Source organism: Lepidochelys kempii, chromosome 2 (genome assembly GCF_965140265.1).
Source record: "Lepidochelys kempii isolate rLepKem1 chromosome 2, rLepKem1.hap2, whole genome shotgun sequence".
NCBI lineage: Eukaryota > Metazoa > Chordata > Testudines > Cheloniidae > Lepidochelys > Lepidochelys kempii.
In genome coordinates this window covers 158091061-158118213 of record NC_133257.1, presented here as the reverse complement: position 1 = coordinate 158118213, position 27153 = coordinate 158091061, and the positions used below count along the sequence as shown (strand labels likewise).

At 40.9% G+C, this 27153-nt stretch overlaps 1 protein-coding gene across 8 annotated transcripts in view; it reads right to left on the bottom strand.

The window, feature by feature from the left end:
- Positions 1 to 27153, bottom strand: part of BRD9 (bromodomain containing 9) — a 56745-nt gene that overhangs the window by 9910 nt on the left and 19682 nt on the right. For 5 of the 8 annotated variants that reach the window (XM_073332563.1, XM_073332566.1, XM_073332567.1 and 2 more), the window contains 6 exons: positions 21566 to 21710; positions 18045 to 18120; positions 15500 to 15595; positions 9216 to 9348; positions 8105 to 8216; positions 642 to 680 (listed from right to left, as the gene is read on the bottom strand). In XM_073332563.1, the coding sequence (XP_073188664.1) occupies positions 642 to 680; positions 8105 to 8216; positions 9216 to 9348; positions 15500 to 15595; positions 18045 to 18120; positions 21566 to 21710 (601 nt within the window). The remainder of the gene's footprint in view (positions 1 to 641; positions 681 to 8104; positions 8217 to 9215; positions 9349 to 15499; positions 15596 to 18044; positions 18121 to 21565; positions 21711 to 27153) is intronic. The other 3 variants (XM_073332564.1, XM_073332568.1, XM_073332569.1) reach the window with 1 other exon arrangement.

Sequence of the window (27153 nt, the reverse complement as noted above, 5' to 3'; positions counted from 1 at the left end):
TTTTTAGCTGACTTCCCTGTAAGCTACACAGATGCACAGCAGCCAATTTTTAGCGCTGCACAGGTGCTCGGGGGACCTGCTGCAGTCAGGGGAGGGGCGCCCCTCCCCTGGCCCCAAATCAGCCTTGGACCTGCTGCGGCCAGTGGGGGGAAGGGCGGGGGGAGCAGCCTGAACCCAGCCCCAGCCCAGACCTGCCACAGCGCCCCTCCCCTGGCCTGCTGCGTCCCGGGGAGGGGGCCTATCTTCCCGCCATAGCCCTGGAGCCCCCTCCTGCACCCCAAACTCCTCATCCCCAGCCCCACCCCAGAGCCTGCACCCTGAGCCGAAGCCCTCACCCCCTGCACTCCAACCCTCTGCCACAGACCTAAGCCCCCTCATTCCCAGCCCCACCCCAGAGCCTGCATCCCCACCAGAGACCTCACACTCCTGCACCCCAATCCTCTGCCCTAGCCCTGAGCCCCCTCCCACACTCGAAACCCCTCGGCCACACCCCCACCCCATAAATTTTGTTATGTGCACCAATATGAAGGAAACGTGTGTCACATCACATCCATTTTGGTCCACATAAAATTCATTCTGCACATGTGTGGGGAAAAATTAGAGGGAACACTGGTTTTTACCTGTATCTCAGTATAACTTACTTTAACGTCATCTGGTGGTTTCACTGGAATGTTTCTTCTCTGCAAACAAAGTTAAAAATTACATTCAGCACAGGCAGAGATTTTAGTGTACAATATTAGGTATGTCTAAACCCTTCAAAGAAAATGCAGATTAAGTAGTTTTAACGAGTATTTTTCACACACCTGCCGTAGCAGCTGGGTGCTTTACAATTTGTTAGTTTAATTATGATTGAAATCTTTTTACACCATTTCTCCTCCTCATATACAACTTTCATATATATTTACATTTTATCCAATAATAAATCAGTCTGACTTTTGTAGTGTTAAACTGGAAAGAACTTCCTTCTTTTGTAATGCACAATAGTTACAGACTATTATGTTAACATTTTAAAAAATATTTAGTAGTATTAAAGCCGAATCCACTTGCACCAACATAGCTGAACTGTGTTTATAATGTAAACTGACCATTAAGAATAAGGGTTTAGCAATTCCAATTTGCAACAAGATTTCAACTTGATGTACAAGTTAATAGCTCAAAAGGACTTTTAAAGGCTTATATTGAACAGTTTCTTTTTATATGAAGAGAAAACATTTCTGGTCGGCTTTGCTTTAAAAAAATTGTTTCAGAAGCTAATTTTAAAAAATATTTGTATTTCCTCCCTCCTGGAGATCACGATCTATACATATGCTAACTTCATAAGAGCTTTCTAGAATAGACAACACAAAGATATACAAAAAGATTCTTATGTCATACATTGGCAGAAAGCCCAAGAAAATAAGTTCTGTTTACCATTGTAATTATGGTTCTTTGAGAGGATTACCCACATGGATCCACAGTCTTGGGAAACGCACCCACAATGTGCAACCTGGGAAGCTTTGAACAAATAGTGCCCAGTATTGCCACTTGCCTCAATCCCCTCCCAGTTGGGTTCCAAGACAAAGAATGGCAACGTGGCTCTAACCACCCTTCAATCACTTACAGTAATTCAGAAATCTTTAACTTGAGATTCAGAAGTAGGAAAGTTGGGCATGGAGTGTGGATCCATATGGTCAAGTCAGCTGAGAGAACAACAGATCCTATGATGTCTAACTGCTTTTCTTGTTCAAGTATTGTCTAAATAAACTCTTGCAGGTTCTTATTATCTGTTGTACACACCTGCAGTGGTGTAGGCATCAAAACTGGGCGTTGTTTGTTTTTGCTTGTTCGTTAAAAAAAACCCACACACGCTATTACTCCTAAGGGAATTCTGTGCCACTGCGCAATGCAGAATTTGCACAGAATTAAGGCTGTAGAGCTATTAGCCATCACTAGGGGCCACTGGACCCAGCAGAGCCAGGCTCTCCAGCTTGCAAATACAGGACACTGCCAGGGAGAAGTGGGAACAGGTGCTGGAGGGTTCCGGGCAACTGCGGTTTCTAGCATGTCCTGAAGGAAGGAGGCGGCGTGTAGGAAACTGCGTACAAGCCCAGGATCCAACATCTGGCTGTTTCTCTCTCTGTATCCCTGGGCTCGGGGGATGGGTGTCTGAGACTGGAGGGGCTCCAAGATGTGCTCAGCTAGCACGTATGATACACCCAGACTGTAGGAGAAGGATTTTATAATTGCACTAGACGAATTAATGTATGATTTGATTTCATCCTGCTAGCCACCCTTTTTGAATAGCAGAAAGGAATGACCCTCTGGGACTATGAGATTCTGTTTTCCCATATGCATTACAAATTGGGCCCTCTAGTTTTTTGTTTTAAGGTTTAGTTAGTAAGAGACAGGATTCTGTATTGTGTCTATGTTAAGTAGATTAGATGAACATTGAAGGCCTGGATCTCAATGTAAATTGTCTTGGTTATAAAACTTAGCAAGGTTTTGCCTTTTTGCTTGATATAAAATACTACTGTTTGTATTCTCAAAGTGTCTGTAAAAGACTGTTTGGTCTCTGTAAAAGACTGGGTGAATGAGGAATGTATGCATCAGGAAAAGATAAGGTGTGAAGGCCATTGTTAACCAGAAGGTCAAGAAAGGAGGAGCAAAGACACTTATTGAGATTGGTTGACGCCAAAGAACCATCAACGCGCATCCATGATTGAGGAAGGGCAGATTGATGACCCTGAGGTGGAAGCTGGCACCCTTAAAGACAATTGATTAAATTGAAACCAGGAAAGGATGACCCTCTCAGAGGTGTTTTTGGAATGTTAATGACAAAAGATACACCACTTAAGGAGTAACTGGTCACAAACTAATACAGCAAAATCCATAGACTTCAACAGAGGAAAAAAAAACTATAAGAACAGGGTGGTTGGCCATGGGACTTCGGGTTTGTTTTGCCACACTCCAGGAGCATCGGATAGCGACCAGAGCCCTGCTCCCCTCTGCGACCAATCTGGCTGGCCACTAGATTGATCCAGACTCTGGACTGGTAACTATAAACATCACCTGGCAGGACTCTGTCTGTGTGTGACTGAAAAACATATGCTAACTGTTGTATTCTCAATAAAAGTGGTGCGCTGCCTTCTTCCCTATAAAGATCCCGTGTGCTTCTTATAAGTATAACAAGACTGAGGCCCCATCAAAAGCATAACAGAGAAGCAAGAGCTGGCTGTCGTAGGGGTTTCTTTCACTCTACTCCTGGGGGAAACTTTTGTTGTCGTCTGTATTGTTAAAGACATACTTGCTGACAGGCATTTAGAAATTGATCATCAAAATAATTAGAACCCGGGTGGATAAAAATCAAATTTTTTTTTAAATAAAAAAAGTAGTATTTTTTTATTTAAATCCGATTTTTTTGATAAAATGCTTTTTGAGGAAAAACCCATCTAAAGGTCGTTTTAATTAAGATACACTATAGCTCAAAGATATCCCATCATTGAATAGGGATTATAAATTCTAATTCTATAGTATGAGACAATATATTAACGTAATGTTAAAAAAATGTTTTGTAAATGAGTCCCAATAGGATTAGGAACCCAATCTTATGGGGTTCCAGGGGCTTCTGTATAAATTATTTAGGTTAATCTTTCTATCTACCCAATGGGACTCAGTGCTCAATCTAGAAGATACCATCAGAGATGCTTAGGTTTTGCAGTTTTCAAACTGTGGATTCTATGGATCTGTGTCTCCAGAGAGAACATGCTTGAAAACAGCAAAAATGTTTTAAAATAAAATAAATAAATATATGGAGGTGAGAAACAACAGACCTCAACCCTATTGTCCCTCTGCAAATTTGGGTACACAGAGTCAATCCCTTACCTCTCTATAAAAGTCCAAAGTTTCAAAAAGTTCAATGAATAGAAGATTGTTGGGGGTGGAATAGATCTGGACAAGGAGAAGAAGTCTGGAGATAAATGTGAGAAGGGAGGGACAGGCAGTAGAAACAAAAGTGAAACTGTTTCAGCAGAATATTCCAGAAGTCTTGAGGTCTTTCTGATGTAGTCTTCATTGATTTGAGATCTACCATACCATTCTCTCACTAGAAGGGAACACCTATAATGGCAGCAGGCCGTAAGAGACCCAGTTTGGGAATATTTTAAGGAAATTCCTCTACCTGTGGGTAAGAGAGGCATGCGTGCAAAATGCAAACAGTGCAACAAAGAAATGCAAGGCCTGGTTGCCCAAATGAAACAACACCATGAGAAGTGTTCCTTCTCAGGAGGAAGCTGCGTTGAAGATGATGAAAGGAACATATCTGAACATGCAGGATCTTCAGGTTGGTAAACTTTTTTTTATAACCTACTTCTTTCTTAAGCACGGCCTGTCTTCCTTCTGGACTATTCTTGAATTCTCATGTTTGAGCAAAAAATATAGTTGTTACTCTATAGTACTATCATTTTAGATGCAGTTGTGATAAAAAATAAATAGCTGAAATAGGCAGATCTTCCTTTTACAATTTCACCTTTGAAGTAGTACTGAGTGTCAGTGAATGCAATGAGTAATACTAAATGAGCAGTATTATGGTACTAATAATTAAATAACTGCATTGACTTATTTTGTTTAGGAGAATCCATCCTCAACATACAGGATTCTGAAGACTCTCCACCTTCAAGATCACCATCATTTTCAGTAGTTTCAGAGTTATCTGTCAATGATACGGTTTCAGTCACACTATGTATGTCACATAGCCACAGTCTATCACCTGTAGCAAAAAGAAAAAAACAACTCCATCATCCAGAAACAACCACAGATAAGTTTGTGATAAGAACCAGCAGATTACAAAAAGAGGTAATTGATGAAAAAATTGCTCTGTTTGCTTATACAACTTACTCTCCTTTCCGTATGATTGAGAACTAAATTCATTAACATGGTTCAGTCATTATGACCAGGATACAGTCCACACAACAGAGCAGATGTCGTAGGCAAATTGCTTGGTAAAGTGTATGGAAGAGAAATTGGGCAGTGTGCAAAAGGTTTAGAAGGTAAAATTGTTATCCTGACTCTTGATGGGTGGAGCAAGGTCCACAATGATTCTGTTGTATGTGCTTGTGTGACAACAGAAGAAGAGAATGTCTTCCTTACAGAAACAATCGATACATCAGGAAATGCACACACAGCAGAATACTTACAAGTAGCAGTAAAACCTCTAACACACTAAAAAAAAGTCAAATGTCCATTACGCAGCTTGGTCACAGAAAATGCTGAAAATGTATCTAAGATGAGAAGAAATTATTTAGAAGAGGGTGAAGAGAGTCCCAAGCTAACAACATATGGCTGAAGTGCTCATTTGATGCATCCCCTACCCAAAGACTTCAGTGTTCCAGAAAGAAAGGCTAATGTTGTTGAAATTGCAAAATACTTCCGTAACAACCACTTTGTAGCAGCTGCTCTGAAAAAAGCGGGAGGAACCAAGCTAACTCTCCCACAAGAAGTGCGATAGAACTCAGTAGTGGACTGTTTTGAGCACTATAGCAAGAAATGGCCTAATCTGATGACAGTTTGTAAACAAAATGGAGAAAAAAAATAGACGGCAGTGTCACAGCCAAAGTTCTCAACACTGGGCTTAAGAGAAATGTTGACCACATGCTGAGTACCCTGAAGCCTATTTCTGTAGCCTTGAACAAAATGCAGGGAAATTGCTGACGCTGTTGAAATTTGGAAGGAACTGAGTGAGCTCTTAAAACGAGAAATATGCAATGAGAGAGATAAATTACAAGCATTAAAAAACAAATGGGACAAGCACTATCTCCAGCTCATTTTCTTGCAAATATTCTTGATACTCGGTACCAGGGTCAAACCTTAACTACTGAAGAAGAGAAGAGGAGTTGGCTATGACATGGACATCCAGCAATCATCCCTCCATAATGCCAACTACAATATAACTTTAGAGCTAAGGGTGAACCATTCAAGAAATATATGTTGGCTGATGTTTTAAAGAAAGTCACCAGTGAACTGGTGGAAGTCACTTAAGCACTTGGATTTAGAGACTGTTGAAGTGATAATCTCACTTTTAACAGCAGTAGGTTCTTCTGCTGGTGTAGAAAAAATATTTTCTTCCTTTGGATTAATTCATTCCAAATTGAGAAATCGTTTGGGACCTGAAAAAGCAGGAAAGCTTGTTTTTCTTTTCCAGATTATGAACAAACAGGAAAATGAAGGTGAAGATGACTGAGTTAGCCGTAGAAACCAATATTTTACCTGTGACCTGTGTCGACCTGACAGTCGTTTTTAAAAAATATTTCATTTAAATATTTTAATTAAAAACAATTTTCACAAAAACAAGATGGAATGTAAAAAACTTGAATGTTTAACTAAATTCAAAAATTCATATGCTTGTTTTGTTAAAATATTGTATGTTTGCTGTTGAAGAAAAAAATTCAGAATACATAATGTTGTTGTTTTAGTTAAATAAAACAATTTAAATGTCTGTCTGGTGATATTCTCTAATACAGCATGGCAAGAAAATCCTCCAAATATTAATGATTAACCTGTTGAATTGGAGATAGATATTTATGAAGTCATTGGGAGGTAAACTACTTCAATTACCTTTGGTAAATGAAATAATCAAACAATCATTCATTTTCTGATATAGCTGTAAAACTAATCCAAAAAGTTTTCAAAATAAATCACCTTAAAAACATACAGTATGTACCTTCTAAAAATGAAACCTAAATCTATTTGAGTTGTGAAGAATATGTATTAAGGTTATAACAACCAACAAGAATGCACTTTTATGTAGAAATCCATGATTAAATCAAGTCTTCCTGACTAGTGATTTAAACCATGATTTAAATCAAATCCACCGTGATTGAAACGGATGTGATTATTTAGTGTTATTTTGACAAATATAATATGCAAATTTTTAAAATACTGTGCACATAATTTTTAGTGCAGAATTCCCCCAGGAGTACAATATATACTCTAGAGAAAAACAATGCTCAAATGAGCACAAAAGGGGAAGGAGGGGAGGAGAGAGAGATTTAAGAAAGAAAAATGATCAGGGAAGCATTGAAATCACTGCACTGGTTTTTCTGTGGCCAGGAATTGAAGGGTGTTTCAAGCCACACCTCTTTTTCAGTAGAGGGTCTCACACTTTATTACTTCTGTAGGCCAAACTCATTGCACATACTAGGGGCTCCTTACATTCCTCCATTCCCCCGCCTCACCCTGCAAAAAAGCTCCCTTTGTGCTACCCTCCCACCTCCCTCTATTTCAGGGACTTTGCCCGCCACATACACACACACCCCTCCTCATGCCAGGAGGCTCTGTGTGCCCCCACATGCCAGGGTCCCTCATTTACTATCCCCATGCCAGGTGCTCTGTATGATCCCCCACTTCCCTGTTCTCATTTTCACCAAAAATGAACAGGGTTCTGCCCACTGACACCCAGAACATTGTGTGAAATTTTGGAATTGATTAGATGCTGTGTTCAAAAGTTAGTACTTTACAGACCAATGAAGAAGTGCTCACTTTGTTTGGTCAATAACCTCAGATCCGGTGCTAGGTGTAGGAGAGGAGGAGGATTTCAATAAAGGCTGCTTGCTGGAAACATCTGTGCTTGCACACTAAAGATGTGCCTCTTAGAACACTGCATCCATATGGGCAATTCTTGAAAGAGTGATTTTTAGAGTGTAGATAACAGGAAACAGTTTTGCAATTCCCTGTTAGACTGTTGTCTCATGGTTGTGTGACTGTTACTTCCTATTAATGTCATATACACACAAAGGAAGAAGTGATCTCCAAATATGGTGAATTTGGAAGACAGCTGAAATTTCTTTAGACATTTCATGTTGCTTAAATATGGACATTGTAACCCTGGTAATACAGAGCCCAGCGTTAACATGGTAATTTGTTTTCCAAACAGTTCCTTATACTGTTTTAACACTATGAATAACTAATTTTTCCACAAAATATTATGTGTTTAAAACAGTTAAAAAATTTCCTGATCAATTAGAAACCTTATAATGATACTCAGAAGTGAATGTTTAGGGATGAGAATAGGACCATTCTTATGCTGATTAAACTGTTTGATTAACTTCACTTCTGCATAACCAGGACCTACCTGTTTTAGCTGATAAATGGTTTTGGAATGATCACCACCAGTAATCTGATCCAGAAGATCATCCACTATTTTCTTACTGTAACTTCCAGAATCTTTCACAAATTCCTGTAAGCTAAAGGAAATGAAGATAACGAATATTTAATCAGAAACTCAACATGGTTGCATTTACTAAGCTGAAGCTTGTGGCTTTTAAAAGGATTGTTTAATTGAAAGTAGCAGTTTCCCTCTCCAGAAAGTGATGGCTTTGCCACTGCTTCCCACGCAGACCATACAAACTTGAAATAAGCGTTTATCAAAAGATAAAAAAAATTATAGTTTGCTGTAACAGCATCGGAAACCTGATTAGGTCTGAGAGTAACATGCAAGATCTAAATAGTTTACATTTGGCTTCATTAAAGAAATATGAAAAACTGACTCACAACATATTTTCTCTATTTTTTTCTATGTACTTTTCTAGTAATAGAAGAAAGAACGAACAGTGATATTTATTTAATGAATTATACCATTACTTTGCAAGATCATATGTACTACCACTGAATACATACGCCAGGCATTATTGACACCATGGGCTCAGAAATTTTGCCGTAATCTCTGGATGTTAAGACGCTTCTCCCCAGCTACACAGGATTTACCAACCTTTAGTACAAACTCTTAGAACTTTAAATATTTGTTCACTGAAAAATAATTTCAAGACCCCATTATTTTTGTCACAGAATTACCTGTCAGTTTGACCCTGGAAAGCCTTTTATTTCAGCACCCAAACTAGCAAACTAACAACCTTTATCACTTTACATCTTCAAAACGTGGTCAAACCTTAAGTAAGCAGGCCTTCTAACAGCTCTGTAATGTAGGTTAATAATACCACCACCTTAAACTTGGGAAAATTTAGGCAGAGAGGCTTGCTCAAAGTTGCACAGTAAGCCAGCTTCAGAGCAGTTACCAGAAATCCAGGAGTTCTGAGCTCCTACTTCTATGAATTCGTCAGCATTGCCTCTCTCTAATTTGCTGTGAAAAAGCAATATGGAATATTATCTCTGCTAATCTAAGGAAAAATCTCTTTTCACAAAGGAAATAAGACAGGCTTAGATTTCCCTGTTAAAGAAATGCTTACCTTAAGGCACACTGTATCCCAGTTTCATCACCATATGCTGAATATAGCAGTTCCATTTCATCTGATTTCAGATCATGAAAGATAGAGTTGTTTTGCATTGAAAGTGCTGTACTAGCACTTGTAAGAAATGTAACTGAATGAAAAAAAAGGAGAAAAAGAAAAAGTTATCCTGAGTGTAAAAGCTCATCTGGAAAGAAAATAAGTCCTGTTTCTTTCCTGAAGAAGGTATAGGATGTTACACTGGTCCAAGGTCCAGTTCTTTTATATCAAGTCCTGACCTAGACCAATGCCAAAAGGACAGTGCAAGACTATAGAACCAGTGTGACGATTTTAAAGTTTGATTTTTATGAACCACTGAGAAGTCACGATTATGCCATTAGAAAAGCAGGACATTTCTTACTATCCACGGGGATAAAACATTTATATTTAGGACTGGCCATTCATAAAATATACCACCTTAAAACCACATTCCGTTGATCACCTTGCTTTCTTTCGCTAATTTAATTCCAATATGATTTAGCTGAAACCAGTGTTTTTATTTAACAACCACAACTTCAATTCCAGACTTCATCAAGAAAACAAAGTATTATGAGGTGTTAGTTGCCAAATCATGGGAGACCAAAAACTACTGACAGGTTTTACAAAGTTAACTTAAACAATAAACACTGAACCACCCCCACTTTCATACAGATTTAATAAAGTGACACTTACATGTTGAATCCAATCTCCTATGATCTGTTGGGGCTAAACATTTTGGCAGACCACTACACATTTTTTCAGCATCAGTACATTTTATCCAAGCAATGCTATTTGCCAAATCATCAGAAAGAAGTTATTCACTTGGTGCAGTAATGATGGTTCTTCGAGATTTGTGTCCCTATCGGTGCTCCACTGTAGGTGTGTCCGTGTCCCTGCGCTGCTGATCGGGAAACTCTGGTAGCAGTGTCTGCTGGGCTCGTGCATGCACCATCTCTCCTTGTGCCTTGCCACGAGGCTAGCCAGCGCACAGGCTAACCATCCTCAGTTCCTTCTCTACTGCTGAGTCATAAACGAGAACTCAGAAATAGAGGGGAAGAAGGCAGATTGTGGAGCACCCATAGGGACACACATCTCAAAGAATCATCACTACTGCACAAAGTGAGGAACTTCTTTGAGTAGGGTCCCTATGAATGCTCCACTGTAGGTGACTCCTGAGCAGTATGCCTTCTGGAGGGCTGGGACTTCTGAGTCGGGTCCGTTACAGATGACAGCACTGAAGAGCTGAAGGTGGCATCAGAGGCAGAGTCCCCAGTGATCACTGCGAAGGTGTGGACTGACAGTCATTTGGCGCTCTGCAGATCTCTCAGATAGGGACATCCTTAAGGGAAGCGACAGATGAGGAGATCAATCTTGTGGAACATGTACATATCAAGTCTGGAGGGATCATGTTATGTAATTTGGTAGCACTATATGAATTAGAGACCCACTTGGAGAGTCTTTGGGCTAATATTGCTGAGCCCTTAGATCTTTCTGCCATAGAAAGGAAGAGTCTAGGGGACTTCCTGAAGGCTCTTGTCCTATCGAGTAGAATGCTAGATGTTAGGAGATCCCTAAGGTATGTAGCATGGCCTCCCTCTTGTCTTGGTGATGCTTGGGGTAGAAGATGGGAAGGTGAATTGACTGATTCATATGAAAAGAGGAGATTACCTTAAAAATGAACTTTGGATGCAGTCTGAGTGTAATCTTGTCTAGGAAAAATGCTGTGTTGGGGGGGGGGGGGGATGTGCCATCAGAGCTGCTATCTGCCCTATTCTTCTAGCTGAGGCAATTGCTATCAGAAAGGCCATTTTTATTGATAGGTATGCAGCAAACAGGTGGCCATAAGTTCGAAGGGGATCTGGTCAGCCCTTTCAGTACCAGGTTTAGGTCCCTGCCTCCTCATGGAAGTGGAGGTTGAAGGATGAGGTTTGTTATACCCTTAAAGAACCTTTTGGTGGTTGGATGCAATGGTACCGAATACCTCTCTACGGGTTGGTGAAACGCTGTAATGACTGCTAGGTTGACCCTGGGAGAGCTCAGGGACAACCCCAATTTTTTTAAGGTCAGAGCATATTCCAGAATACATGGAAAAGTTGCTGACACTGGAGAGATGTGCACCAAATCTGAAGCTGGACTACTTCCACAGATAAGTGCATCATGTGGAGGACTTTCTACTATGTAACAGAACTTCTTGTACTTCCCTTGAGCATGAGCTTTCTAGGTGCTGGAAACATGTGGGAGCCATAGGCTTTGATGCAGAGAATCCCCAAGTTGGGATGTATGGTTTGTCCTTTGTCCTGTGAGAGGTGGTGAGGAATGGTCAGAAGGAAGATCAGCAGACACATTGCGAGCTGCATCAGGTAAGGGTACCAAGTCTGCCTTGGCCATGTAAGAGCAAATCAGGATTATGTGAGCTCTGTCCCGCTTTACCTTTAGTGGGACCTTCAGCAGAAGAGGAAAACAGAGGAAAGGCATAAAAACGGTCCTTGTCCTTGGGGAAAAGGAGTGCATACCCCAGAGAGTGCTCTCCCATCTTGTTCTTGTAAATGCCGATCAGGTCTGTGGATGGTATTCCCCACCATATGAACAAGTCGTGAAGTACTGACAGGTGCATCTCCCGCTCACGGTTGTGTGGGAATTTGCAGCTGAGCTTGTCCTGTATCCAGTTCTGCATACTCAGGAGGTAAGCGGCGGACAAGGTGACGTTATTAGAGATGCAGCAGTTCCATAGCTTCATTGCTTCTGTGCATAGAGAGGACAACTTGGTCCCTCCCTGGCAGTTGATATAGTACATATAGGCTATGTTGTCTGTTAGGATTTTCATATGTGATCCTGCTATCTGCGGAAGGAAATGGGCACTGGCATTCCAGACCACTCTCAACTCGAGGAGGTGGATGTGTAGGGATCTCTCTCAGCAGGTGACCATCTGCCTTGCGTCATGAGGCTGTTTAAATGTGTGCCCCATTCTATGATCGATGCATCAGGAGTAAGCAGCAACGATGGGGATGCCTGCAAGAAGGGAATCCCCTTTGCAAGCATTGGCTGGGTTCTTCCACTAGTCCAGGAAGTTTTTGATCCCGGTAGGTAATGGACAGGGGTTTTTCCAGACTGTCTCTTTTCTGTCTGTAAAACAAACTGAACCATAGTTGTGGGCATCGCATGTGGAGTCTGGTGTGTGGTATCTCAGCTGTGCTCGCCGCCATATGCCACAGGAGTTGGAGATGAGAGTCTGGATGGTATTTGAAGACTGCATTTAGCTATGAGTAAGACCAGAGATAGGAACCTGTCTTGAGGTAGGAAGGCTTTGGCTTGTAGTATGTCTAGGTTGGCCTTGAGGGTTGACTTTTGGGTGTTGATCTGAATGCCTAGTTCTGTGAACAAGTGTATTGTGGCATCAGTGGCTCGCTCAGCCTCCTAGAGCGACCGGGCTCTGAGGAGACAATTGTCCAGGTAGATCATTATCTCTTGTGAGTGTAGATAAGCAGCTACCACAGAGAGAATTTTGGAAAATACTTTTGGGGTTAATGAAAGTCCAAAGGGGAGGACTCTCTAATGGTCATGTTCCAGAGTAAATCTGAGAAATCAACTGAGAGCTGGTAGCATTGAAATATGAAAAGTAGGTGTCCTGTAGGTCGAGGGCCATTCTGTTCCAATGATGGAATGATTGCCAGTAAAATGACAATCTTGAATTTCTGAGCCTTGACAAACTTGTTAAGAGCTATGGGGGCCAGAATAAGCCGCCAACCTCCCTTCCTTTTGAGTATTAGTAAGTAACAAGAGAAGAATCCCTTGCCTCGTAGATATTGAGGTAATGGTTATATAGCTCCTAACTGCAGGAGTCGATCTATTTCATAACATAGCAGACTCTCGTGAGAAGGGTCCCTGAAGAGGGACAGGGAAGAGTATTGTGGAGGGGGTAGAAAGGTGAAGTGGATGGAGTATCCAGATAGGATAATCTCTAGGATCCATCTGTCCAATATTGTGTGCTCTAAGGCACTACAGAACGCTGCCAAATAGGTGCATGGTCACAGACAGTAGTGTGGAGTGGTGTTGCAGCACCACAACTTGCCTGTCAAAAGTGATGTTTAGGGGCAGGGGGTTGGATGAAGATTGAGAACAAGAAGGTTGACATTTAGTAAATTTTCCCTTTTTCCTCTGGTGCTCATAGTGGCGCTGTGATGGGAATGGAGACAAATAGGGCCTCTGTTGGGATTGGGAGCTAAAACATCTCTTTTGCCCCGGTGTGTAGATTCCCAGTGACCTGAGGGTGGCCCTGGAATCCTTCAAGATGTGAAGAAAGGAGTCAGTCTTCTCAGAGAAGAGTTTCACATCCTCAAAAGGGATGTACTCCACTGTCTGCACCTCCTTTGGGAATCCCAACAGGTTGAGCCATGACATCAGTCTCCTCACCACAGCCATGGAGATGGCTCTGGCAGCTGTGCTGGTGGTATCAAGGGCCGACTGCAACAATGTTTTTGTCACCAGTTTTCCCTCCTGAATGATGGCCTTAAAAGGATTCCTGAGAACTCTCCAGCAACTTGTCAACAAAGTCATGTAATTTATTGTAATCCATGTAGTCATATTTTGTCCTGAGTGTCTGGTAACTGGCAATATGAAATTGTAAGATAAATGAGGAATACGCCTTCCTATCAAAGAGATCAAGGTGCTTCCAGTCTCTGTCATAGGGCAGGAATGGCCAACCTGTGGCTCCGGAGCCACATGCGGCTCTTCAGAAGTTAATATGCAGCTCCTTGTACAGGCACCGACTCCGGGGCTGGAGCTACAGGCACCAACTTTCCAATATGCCGGGGGGAGCTCACTGCTCAACCCCTGGCTCTGCCACAGGCCCTGCCCCCACTCCACCCCTTCCCGCCCCCTCCCCTGAGCCTGCTGTGCCCTCGCTCCTCCGCCTCCCCTCCCAGAGCCTCCTGCACGCCACGAAACAGCTGATCGGGAGGTGCAGGGAGGGAGGGAGGGAGAGGTGCTGATCGGCAGGGCTGATGGGGGGCTGCTGTATACTGAATACTGTGGCTTTCTGGCAATGTACACTGGTAAATTCTGGCTCCTTCTCAGGCTCAGGTCGGCCACTCCTGTCATAGGGTGTTGCCCTGGAATGATGTTGTCAGCCATGACAGTTTAGAGCATGTACCACGATGGAACTGGATGGGGGCAGGAGAAAAAGTAACTCTGATTCCTTTGTGGGGACATAGTATTTCTTGTTTGCCCTTTTGTAGGCTGGGGCTACAGATGCTGGGGTTTGCCACATTGTTTTAGCCGGGTCTAAGATCGCTTCGTTGATTGGGAGGGCAATTTTCAAGTAGGGCTAAGAGTGGAGTATGTTGATGAGCTGGTGGTGCATGTCTTTGACCTGACCTTCTCAAATGGTATGTGGAGGGTATCCACCACACTTCTCACCAGCTCCTGAAACAGGCAGAAATAGTCTGCCATGGATGGTGGTGAAAGCGTGACCTCTTCGTCCGGGGAAGAGGAAGATACGGCTTCAAGTGTTATCTCATCCTCTGTGTCCTCTTCTTGCTCCTCAGTTTCTCAAGGCGCTAAGGCCCTTGATGCTGCAGATGAGGGGGCGTGCCTGGAGGCTTGTCAGGTGATGCTTGACGCTTGCGAGGCAGGCTATTGTGCCACCCAGGGGTCCCAGTATGGCCATTGTGGTGGCATATGGCCTGTGGAGGTGCCCATGGGTGGCCATACCAAGATAGTGGTGGTGCCATCTGCTGGTACGTTCCCGGACACTGTTGATTGTGGGTCCCATATGGAGCTCGAGAGGAGTACTGTTAAACTGCATCTGGCTCACTATCTGATCCCTCACTTGATAGTGAACGGGTATGACATGATTGCAGGGATATACCCTGTGTTACCAAAGTTATCTGATCAGCAGTGCAGGGATGCAGACACACCTACAGTGGACCACCCATAGGGACACTACTTGAAGAAAAAAATTATTTTTTAACTCCAAGAAAGCATCCAAATGTATGCAGCTTTAGAAACAAATTTCTATTGCAGAGATTACAGTCAACTGAACAATAATGAAATCAACATAGCATTTTAATACTGCTATTTTCATTAAGTTTGCTTTTTGTTTTGATAATAACATTTGCATTCAGTTGCAAATGCAAATACTATAATTTCTAAAAATAGCTAACTGTACCAGAAATTTGGAGACAGAAATAAATCGGGAATTATTTGCTTTCTATAGTTTGATCAAGCACTTACTCTAAAGTTAAGCTATTTTCTTTCTACACATTTACCTTTGTTTCTTCGTTCATCTTTAAAGCCCAGTGTAGTGAAGCCAGGTAATAATTTGCTTGACAAAGAACTCAGATCCACTGCGTGAGTTTCTTCCTCTATAATAATTTGATTAAATAAAAAAATTCATATTATACATTTAACGATCTTTTCAAAATATCTTAGTATAAATTTCGTATGTTCCTACTTATGGAATTAAGATTAAATAATCTTATTGAGTATTTGGATACTTGTCACAATGATGCAAGATGCCACAAAGCTAAATAAAAGTAAAACATAATATTAAATGATATGCATGAAGTACTGCCACGACAATCCAAGTTCTTGTTCTAATTTTCAAATACATTCAATTCACTATAGCTAAATTTTAATCTTTTAACCAGAAGTTTGTTTTGTTTTATTGGGTTTTTTTAAGTACACAGTATCATTTTAACACTTCCTCTTGCCACAAGAGCTGTAACAGCAAGGTATTACATCATGCTTTAAATTTTGTTTGCTTCCAAAAAAAAAATAGAACCTATAGAATGAATCATGTAAACAGTAATATGTTTATAGAGAACAAGGCTACAATGAAAAAAGAAGAATCCTAAATTAATGTACAAATTGTAACTGTGATTATGGGGACTTTATTTTAATAAATGTGCACTGTTTCCATACTTCATGAAAAACACATTATTATACTTACAATGACCTCACTTCAGATTAAGAGATTGGGACATTTGTCTGACTTGTCAGAGACGTGCTGCCCCTTTAAGGACTAGAGATTTACCAGAGTTACCAGCTACAACAGCTCCATACCACATCAGCATGGGTACCCTAACCCATCCTCCCCATCTAGTCCAGTCACTTGGCGGGTGGATATTTATGCCCATATCTGTGCAGTAAAAGCCCTCTCTTACTTGGACCAGGCTGAGCAGCACCCATCCTCCTGCCCTCAGAAGTAGTTATCATAATCCACTGTGGGCAAATTGCTAGTTGCTCCTTTTTCAAAGAGGGGGTGGAAGAGGGCTGGGCAGGAATTTTTCCCTCACCACCAGATTGGCCAAGGTGAGGTGGGTTTTTTTACCTTCCTCACTGCAGGCTAGGGGTTTAGTGGGCAAAAATCAAAATGTTAGGCCATGATGACGCAACTTATTATGTAAGCTTGGGGCAGTAGTCCAATGCAGGTACTCCACAGGGTATGGATATGGTGATCAGATAGCATGGAGTGGGAAAGGATTTAAAGGAGGTATTCTTTAAAAGAACAGAAAAGGCAGTGGGGGGAGTTCAGGACTCCTATGACTGGTATGGCAGGGAAACCCCCTACTTTATAGCCTTCCCTTAACCCTCATTTGGAGTGTAGGGGCAAGGTCCCAGCAGTGGCCTGGCTGGGGACCAGGATCAGTAAGAAGTGGGGTGGGGGTGGGGCCTGCCAGCAACCTCCTGGGTATATGTAAATGATTATGGAATTACCTGCACTGTACAATTCTATCTGCTGGATACTCCCAGATACTTAGGAATAAAGCTACAGCCTAATTAAACCACATTCAGTGTCTTCTGTCATTCCAGCACTGCCGGACAATGGCATTCTCCTTTACAGTGTCACAAAGATGTACAATAATGTATGGTCAATATTAGATTTAGATATTAGATAACCCATCAAACTACTGTAAGCAACTGTAAAATGCAGAATTTTTTGTAATAATTACAATGAGGAAAGATGAACTAAGTCACAGACTAACCAACGTAGCTATGCCATTAAACTTTTAAGTGCAGACCAGGACTAAGTCCCAAAACTAAAATCCAGATTTCCCCAGCACAGTCCAAACAGCAGATCCACTCTTAAGTCCCAACAGTCCATCAACACACCAAGTAAAGCTTTAGCCTCTCTCACCACACCTCACCCCTCAGGTACACCCAAGTGTCACTCACCACGCCTCACCAGTCAGGAATAATTCCAGCATCTCTCACTGTGCCTCATCTCAGCCCCTCTAGCTGTGGTACTTCTCCACCCTGTTTCCTTCCCACGTATGGTTCCAGCTCTTGCCTGGAGACATCAGTGAGCTCACCCCTCCACCATTCCCCAGCTGTCACCCCTCTCTGGCTTCATCTCTCCAGCTCAGAGGCAGGAAGCATCTCCCTCTGTTGCTCTCAGCCTTCAGCCCTCTCTGGCTTCAGCTCTCTGTCTGGGGAAAGTTAGCAGATGACTCCCCGAATGCCTTCCTGCCTCCTGCTTTCACCAGCAGCCTGATCTGGCTCCACTGCTCACTAGCAAACTCTCACAGCTCCCTCCTTCTGGGCTTCCCTTTCCTGAAGCTCTCAATCCAGCTCTGCTCTTCTTCTGAGCTCTCTTCCCCTTTCTGGGCCCTGGATTCTGAACTCTCCCCAGCCTTTGGGCTGTATCTCATTTATAACGCTCAAAGGCAGCTCTGCCCTTCTCACTGCACCAAACTAGGGTGTACCTGGACTGAAACAGGAAAGAGCTGGACCCTGTTTCATTTGAGAGGCCTGCTACCCTGTTACACCATAGTTATTAGAAATACACCATTAAAAGAACAAAACACTTACCTTCTGCTTCCGGATCTGATGAATTAACCACACTGAATAATAAAGATCCATCTCCATTCTTTTTCAGATAACCCATCTGTAAATAGAAGTATATGGATAAAGGAGTGGCCCTTATAGTCACGGTTATAGCTCAAAGGAATCCAAATTTAAAACACCAAGATTTTAGTTTACACAGGCTTCTTTGAAAAAATTTCCTAGCTGACCTTGACTTCTCTTATACTGCACTTCTATAGACCTTTTTCAGTAAAAAGGAATGTAGAGTCCTGGCTGTACAGTAATTTCCTTCTAATGAATGCTTCAAAGATTGAAGACTTCCTTTGGAACAAATGATCCTTTGTCCCTTATCTGACTTCTTATCATTCTTAACTCAGACCTAAAACTTGTTCCCCATGCAAGAAATCCCATATTAATTCTGGACCTCAGTTTCATTTGTTCCATTTTCTAATAATAAGGATTTTTAACTGTCAGCAAGAGAACGTAACTCCCTCCTTCATGAGCTTTCTAAATCCCTGTTCTTTGAAGTGTAAGAGTGAAATCCTGGCCCCACTGCAGTCAATGGGAGTTTCACTAATGACTCCACGGGAGCCAAGATTTCACCCCAGGTGTCCATGCTGCCAAGGCTAGACTGCTCTTTGTGCCAGTAAAAGCGACCATTGTGCCCATCCTCCATCACATCCATTTCCAACCCAGTGTGAACTGCTTGTTTTCACATCTTTCCAACACTTGCTCCATCCTGCATCTTGGACATTACATCTTCCTGCTCCCTTGCCACTCACTTCACCCAACCTCTACACAATCACAGGAATCAGATGAACTAATTCATCTTTGTGTCTAAGTCTACCAGCCCTGTAAATTTAGGACTTTAGTTCTCCTTCGGTTAAAGGAAACAGCAAACTTTCAATTACTTCAGTGGGTGCTATATCAAGCCCTTAGGAAAAAAAACTCTAATCAGAGGATCAGGACTACTTGATCGCACATGCCTGACTGTCTAAAGACAAGCTATGATCAGGAAGAGGACTGAAATAGGATTTGCAGAGACACCACCGCATTCTGATAACAGAGTAAAGCAGAAATTAAAGTACTACGCTCGATCTGAGCCAAAAGGCCAAAAAGCTGCCTCTTCCCAATATCTGAGGGATGGGTGCTCTTTCATTCTTCTACTTGGAACTTACCTGCTGCTATTACTTTAAATCTCACATTAAATATCCCTCTCTTTCTAGTTCATGATTTTCTTTCTTAAAGCACTAGACACTTCTCTTAAGAAGTGCCACAAAGAAAATTATTTCTAAATAGTTTATTAAACTCCATATTACACATAATAAAATGGGTGATGCACATCTGGAAGGGGGAATGCACAAGAATGCAATACCTCCAGATCACAAAAGAGCAGCAACCAACACCAAGAGAGGGTTTGAGGGTGGGCCATCATTGGCTGCAGCCACCGGGTCTGTACTAGCCTGTATTAAAGCCTGGGCCTTAAAAGCTGCACAAATGGAGCAATTTACTCCTTCTCCACATACTCATCCCCTCTTCTTGTGAGCTGGTTACATTCTGCATCAACTAGCCCTCTTCAGAGTTTGGCAACTGGCTGTTTCACACAGGACTGCTGCTGCATGTGGCTTTCAAAGGTCTGTTTGGAAACTTCCAAAAGAGCCTCAATTCCCAGTATGCCCTTCTAGTGACACAATGAAGCAGAAGGTCCATAGGGAAACTAAAGCTTCTCTCCTCTCCCCCCACCCCCCTCTTGCTGAATCAACTGTGCTTACTGCAATTCCTCTTAACAGTCAGGGAGGTAAGATGCAGGAAAGTAAGCAGTTAAAGTTGCCAATTATGTCCTGATCCCCGCCATCCAAGCTCTCCAGGAAACCTTTCCCTTGCAATGACCACCAAATGCAGAGGAGCAAGATGGACTGGGACAGGGGATGGGGAATGCACATGCATCCTGGGCCTTTTCAGCTAAAGCAGTCTCTAGGAACTCCTGCCATCCTACGACACATGAGAGATGGGGGTGTGGAACGGAAAATGAAAATGAAGCTTCATTACAATGTTAAGTCTGCACATGATAAAATTAAACAGTTTCTGTAAACCTCAATGTCTGCCTCAATGGAGGACTGGAGTTACTCAGGACTCTGCTATAAGCAGAGAGTCCCGCAGTCTTCAAAATTTCCCCAAGTTGCTATTTCCTACAGTACCCACACAACTCACAGCACAACGCCCCCACCCCCTAAAAACAGCTTGTCACACCCACTCCACCATCGATGGCTGTGGAAACTTGTCAAGGTCACAAAGCTGGGCTCACCATTTATGCTGGCCTTAAGGCAGCTAATAAAGGAGACCCCCTAAATGATGTAGTTGACAACTATGCAGCCTGTAAGCGTACCCATGTATCCACATCTATGTTATAACTGAACCTTCTCTGGAGCCATGTTCAAGACAGTTTAGCCTGCTGTTAGTGCCCCAGGCTCACCAACACCCAGGTGCAGATGGCAGGGTATCTGTCTTCTTTATGTAGCATCACTCAAGAATGTGTTATGTGTGGTGAGCAGTAGTCAGCAACTAGAGAACCAAAAAGAGTTTGGGCACGGCGCACTGGGATCTCTACCTAAAGTAGGAAGTCAGGAAAATGTAAAGATGAACTCCAAAGGGGGAAAAGAATTCCTAATAACCCTCAAATACATACTAATGCAAATTTACCACCAGCTACCTGTTAACATGGTAAACAAGAAGAGAATCCTGCCACTCTGTCACAGTCATCTCTAAGGGCAAGGACTCCAAGGCAGCTAACCTAACTACCTGACTATTTTCTCCTGGTGAAATTCCGCAGAGCTCTGACATGAGACCTACATGCCACTTAAGATTCATAGATATTAAAGTCAGAAGGGACCATTATGATCTAGTCTGACCTCCTGCACAATGCAGGCCACAGAATCTCACCCACCCACTCCTGCGATAAACCTCTCACCTATGTCTGAGCTATTGAAGTCCTCAAATCATGGTTTAAAAAGACTTTAAGGAGCAGAGAATCCTCCAGCAAGTGACTGTACCCCATGCTACAGAGGAAGGCGAAAAACCTCCAGGGCCTCTTCCAATCTGCCCTGGAGGAAAACTCCTTCCTGACCCCAAATATGGCGATCAGCTGAACTCTGAACATATGGGCAAGATTCACCAGCCAGATACCCAGGAAAGAATTCTCTGTAGTAACTCAGATCCCACCCCATCTAACAGGCCATTGGGCCTATTTACCATGAATATTTAAAGATCAATTAATTGCCAAAATCATATTATCCCATCATACATCTCCTCCAGAAACTTATTGAGTTTAGAGACACTGAACCCCTAATTAAATGGCTTAAATGGGACTTAAGTAATACAGTCCTTTTGCTGGCCTTCCATAAAAGATGAATTTGACCCATCATAGACTTCATGACACTCCGGAAATACAAGTAATGTCCATAGAACTTATTTCCTGTGATGTGACAAATATTTACAAGTCAGACACTATATAAAATGGTAGACTTGACCATGCTGTAGACCTTGCTGTTTGGTAGATATCTGTTGATCCGGTCTCGAGCTTCATCTGCTGCATGCTCCACCAAGGCCAGGACATGTTCTTCAGCAGTGCTGTCTGTTAGACTGCATGCATTTCCTTCAGGTTCAAATATGCAACTAAAACAAATTACAAGTTGTTCAAATAAAAATGGAACCAAACCCATTTTCAAAACAATAGCAAACGGAGTTTTGTGACTGCTAGCTAAGTAGTACCAACATTTTAAAAATTCACTCTTCTTCGTAGCGTCAATTTGTCTATATGTTTAAGTCTCGCACGTGATAAAAGTCCTACCATAACTTTGAAGTACTGAAACGACAACTGAGTAGACAAAAAACCAACTTCCTTCACGATTTTAGTCATTTCTATATTACTACGAACAAGTGAAACATCTAATGTTTCATATTAATCAACATCCATCACACATTCTTGTTTCTGATGGCAAGTGTGAATTTTAAACTTTACTTTTCAGTTGAACCCTTTTAACTAAAATAGCTACAAGCAGCTAAATACAAATGGAATCACAAACCATACATTAATGGAACAGGACACAGTTTGAGCTACTTCATATATAAATGCAAAAAAGTATAGAAAGAGAATGTTGTGGAAGGACAGACAGAATGCATCATCTCTGTATTCTTTTAAAATGTATATAATAATTTTCGGTCTAAGAGGCTTATGAATTATAAAGTCACTAGGCACCTTGAGCCACTTCTCAGGTGCTATGTAAGGGGCTGTGTAAATTAGATTTCAGAGTGGATAAAAATAAATGATTTTTTAAAACAAAAATCAATAAAATTGAATTTTTAAAATTTAAAATTGGATTTTTTTGATAAAATGCTTTTTGAGGAAAAAACCTTATGAGGTACCAGGGGCTTCTGTGTAGATTTAGGTTAATCTTTCTATCTACCCAATGGGACTCAGTGCTCAGTCTAGAAGATACCAGAGATGCTTAGTTTTGCAGTTTTCAAACTGTGGATTTGTGTCTCCGGAGAGAACATGCTCGGTAACAGCAAAAATGTTTTTAAATAAAATAAAATAAAAAATAAAATAAAATAAAATAAATATGTAGAGGTGAGAAATAACAGACCTCAATCCTATTGTCCCTATGTAAATTTGGATACACAGGGTCAGTGTCTTACCTCTCTCTAAAAGTCCAAAGTTTCAAAAAGTTCAATGAATAGAAAGAAGATTGTTGGGGACAGAATAGATCTGGATAAGGAGAAGTCTAGAGATAAATGTGAAAAGGAAGGGACAGGCAGTTGAAACAAAAATGAAACTTGTTTCAGCAGCATATGCCAGAAGTCTGAATGTGGCATTCATTGATTTGAGATCTACCGTACCATTCTGTCACTAGAATGGAAAACCTATAATGGCAGCCGGCCGTAAGAGACCCAGTTTGGGAATACTTTAATGAAGTTCCTCTACCTGTGGGCAAGACAGACATGTGTGCAAAGTGAAAAGAGAACAACAAAGAAATGCAAGGCCTGTTTACCTAAATGAAACATTATGAGAAGCGTTCCTTCTCGAGAGAAAGCTGCATTGAAGATGATGAAAAGAACATGTCTGAACATGCAGGATCTTCAGGTTGGTAAATTTTTTTATTTCACACTTTTTTCTTAAGGGCTGCCCGTCTTCCTTCTGGACTATTCTTGAATTCTCACGTTTGAGCAAAAAATATAGTTGTTACTCTATAGTACTATCATTTTAGATGCAGTTGTGATAAAAAATAAATAGCTGAAATAGGCAGATCTTCCTTTTATAATTTCACCTTTGAAGCAGTACTGAGTGTCAGTGAATGCAATGAGTAATACTAAATGAGTAGTGTGGTACTAATAATTAAATAACTGCATTGACTTATTTTGTTTTGGAGAATCCATCCTCAACATACAGGATTCTGAAAACTATCCACCTTCAAGATCATCAGCATTTTCTATAGTTTGAGTTATCTGCCAATGATAATGTTTCAGTCACATCCTGTATGCCACATAGCCACAGTCTATCACCTGTAGCAAAAATAAATAAAATAAAATAATAATAATAAAATCTCCATCATCCAGAAACCACCAAAAGGTAAATTTGCGATAAGAACCAGCAAGTTACAAAAAGAGGTAATTGATGAAAAAATTGCCCAGTTTGTTTATGCAACTTACTCTCCTTTCCATATGATTGAGAACCCACACTTCATTAACATGGTTCAGTCATTAAGACCAGGATACAGTTCACCCAACAGAGCAGATGTCGCAGGCAAATTGCTGGATAAAGTGTATGAAAGAGAAATTGAGCAGTGTGCAAAAGGTTTAGAGGGTAAAGTTGTTAACCTGAGTCTTCATGGGTGGAGCAATGTCCACAATGATCCTGTTGTACATGCTTGTGCTGTGTGTGCATTTCCTGATGTATCAATTGTTTCTGTAAGTAAGACAGCAGAAAAAGGGAATGTCTTCCTCACAGAAACAATCGATACATCAGGAAATGCACACACAGCAGAATACTTACAAGAAGTAGCAGTAAAAGCTCTAACAAACTGAAAAAAAGGTCAAATGTCCATTACGCAGCTTGGTCACAGAAAATGCTGAAAATGTATCCAAGATGTGAAGAAATTATTTAGAAGAGGGTGAAGAGAGTCCCAGGCTAATAACATATGGTTGCAGTGCTCATTTGGTGCATCACCTAGCCAAAGACTTCAGTGTTCCAGAAAGACAGGCTAATGTTGAAATTGCAAAATACTTCCGTAACAACCACTTTGCAGCAGCTGCTCTGAAAAAAGTGGGAGGAACCAAGCTAACTCTCCCACAAGACGTGCGATGGAACTCAGTAGTGGACTGTTTTGAGCACTAGATCAAGAACTGGCCTAATCTGATGACAGTTTGTAAACAAAATGGCGAAAAAAAATAGACGGCAGTGTCACAGCCAAAGTTCTCAACACTGGGCTTAAGAGAAATGTTGACCACATGCTGAGTACCCTGAAGCCTATTTCTGTAGCCTTGAACAAAATGCAGGGAAATTGCTGACGCTGTTGAAATTTGGAAGGAACTGAGTGAGCTCTTAAAACGAGAAATATGCAATGACAGAGTTAAATTACAAGCATTACAAAAATGAATGGGACAAGCACTATCTCCAGCTCATTTTCTTACAAATATTCTCAATACTTGATACCAGGGTCAAACCTTAACTGCTGAAGAGGAGTTGGCTATGACATGGACATCCAGCAATCATCCCTCCATAATGCCAACTACAATAAACTTCAGAGCTAAGGGTGAACCATTCAATAAATATATATTGCCTGATGATGTTTTAAAGAAAGTCACACCAGTGAACTGGTGGAAGTCACTTAAACACTTGGATTCAGAGACTGTTCAAGTAATAATCTCACTTTTAACAGCAGTAGCTTCTTTTGCCGGTGTAGAAAGAGTATTTTCTTCCTTTGGACTAATTCATTCCAAATTAAGAAACTGTTTGGGACCTAGGAAAGCCTGTTTTTCTTTTCCAAATTATGAACAAACAGGAAAATGAAGGTGAAGACGAGTGAGTTAGCTGCAGAAGCCAGTATTTTAAATTTCTCATGTTAACCTGGCTGACACAGTCAATTTAATTAGTTTTTTTAAAAATATATTTCATTTAAATGTTTTAGTTTAAAAGATTAACAAAAACAAACCTGATTTTAAAAAACTTGAATGTTTAACTAAATTCAAAAATTCAGATGCTTGTTTTGTTAAAATATTATGTTTGCGATTGAAGAAAAAAATCCAGAATACATAATGGTGTTGTTTTAGGTCAATTACCTTTGGTAAATGAAATAACCAAACAATCATTCATTTTCTGATATACCTGTAAAACTAATCTGAAAAGTTTTTAAAATAAATCACTTTAAAAATGTACAGTGTGTACCGTCTAAAAATGAAACCTACATCTATCTCTGAGTTGTGAAGAATATGTATTAAGGTTATAACAAGAATGTACTTTTATGAAGAAATTCATGATTAAATCAAGTCTTACTGACTAGAGATTTAAATCATGATTTAAATCAAATCCACAGTTAGATTTCCTTACACCAATATTCATGTCATCCTACTTACACCAATCTTTTTTCCCCTTCTGTGATCCTTCCAATCACTCAGCATGCAAGATACATCAGTACAGAATCCCTTAAACCTAGTGGCCCAAATTCAAATGGGATGTATAGAAGGCAAAATATTCCAGAAGTCCCATTTATAGAAAAACGCAAAAGTTCACAGGTTCATACGATATTGAGCAAAATATCCTTGATTGTCTGATAATTAGGGCTGTCCATTAATCACAGTTAACTCACGTGATTAATTCAAAAAAATTGTGATTAATTGCAATTTTAATCGCACTGTTAAACAATAAAATACCAAATGAAATGCATTAAATATGTTGGATGTTTTTCTACATTTTTAATTATATTTATTTCAATTACAACACAGAATACAAAGTGTACAGTGCTCACTTTATTATTTTTATTACAAATGTTTGAACTGTAAAAATGATAGAAAGAAATAGTATTTTTCAATTCCCCTCATGCAAGTACTGTAGTGGAATCTCTATCATGAAAGTGCAACTTACAGACAAATTTTTTTGTTACATTGCTGCACTCAAAAACAAAGCAATGTAAAACTTTAGAGCCTTATAAGTCCACTCAGTCCTACTTCTTGTTCAGCCAATAGCTAAGAGAAACAAGTTTGTTTACATTTATAGGAGATAATGCTGCCCACTTCTTATTTATGTCACCTGAAAGTGAGAACAGACGTTCGCATGGCACTTTTGTAACCGGTACTGCAAGGTATTTACGTGCCAGACATACTAAACATTTGTATTCCCCTTTATGCTTTGGCCACCATTCCAGAGGACAGGCTTCCATGCTGATGACACTCATTAAAAAAATAATGCGTTAATTAAATCTGTGACTGAACTCCTTCGGGGAGAATTGTACGTCTCCTGCTCTGTGTTTTACCCACATTCTGCCATATATTTCCTTTTAATAGTTTCGGACTATTTAGCAGTTTCGGACAACGACCCAACACATGTTGTTCATTTTAAGAACACATTCACTGCAGATTTGACAAAATGCTAAAAAGGTACCAATGTGAGATTTCTAAAGATAGCTACAGCATTTGACACAAGATTTAAGAGTCTGAAGTGCCTTCAAAAATCTGATTGGGACGGGGTGTGGAGCTTTCAGAAGTCTTAAAAGAACAACACTCCGATGCAGAAACTATAGAAGTCAAACCACCAAGAAAAACAAAACAAACCATCAACCTTCTGCCAATGGCATCTAACTCAGATGATGAAAATGAACATGCATTGGATCATTATTGAGCAGAACCCATCATCAGCATGGACGCTTGTCCTCTGGAATGGTGGTTGAAGCATGAAGGGACATATGAATCTTTAGTGCATCTGGCACGTAAATATCTTGCAATGTCAGCTACAACAGTGCCATGCGAATGCCTGTTCTCACTTTCAGGTGACGCTGTAAACAAGAAGCGGGCAGCATTATCCCCTGCAAACTTGTTTGTCTGAGCGATTAGCTGAACGAGAAGT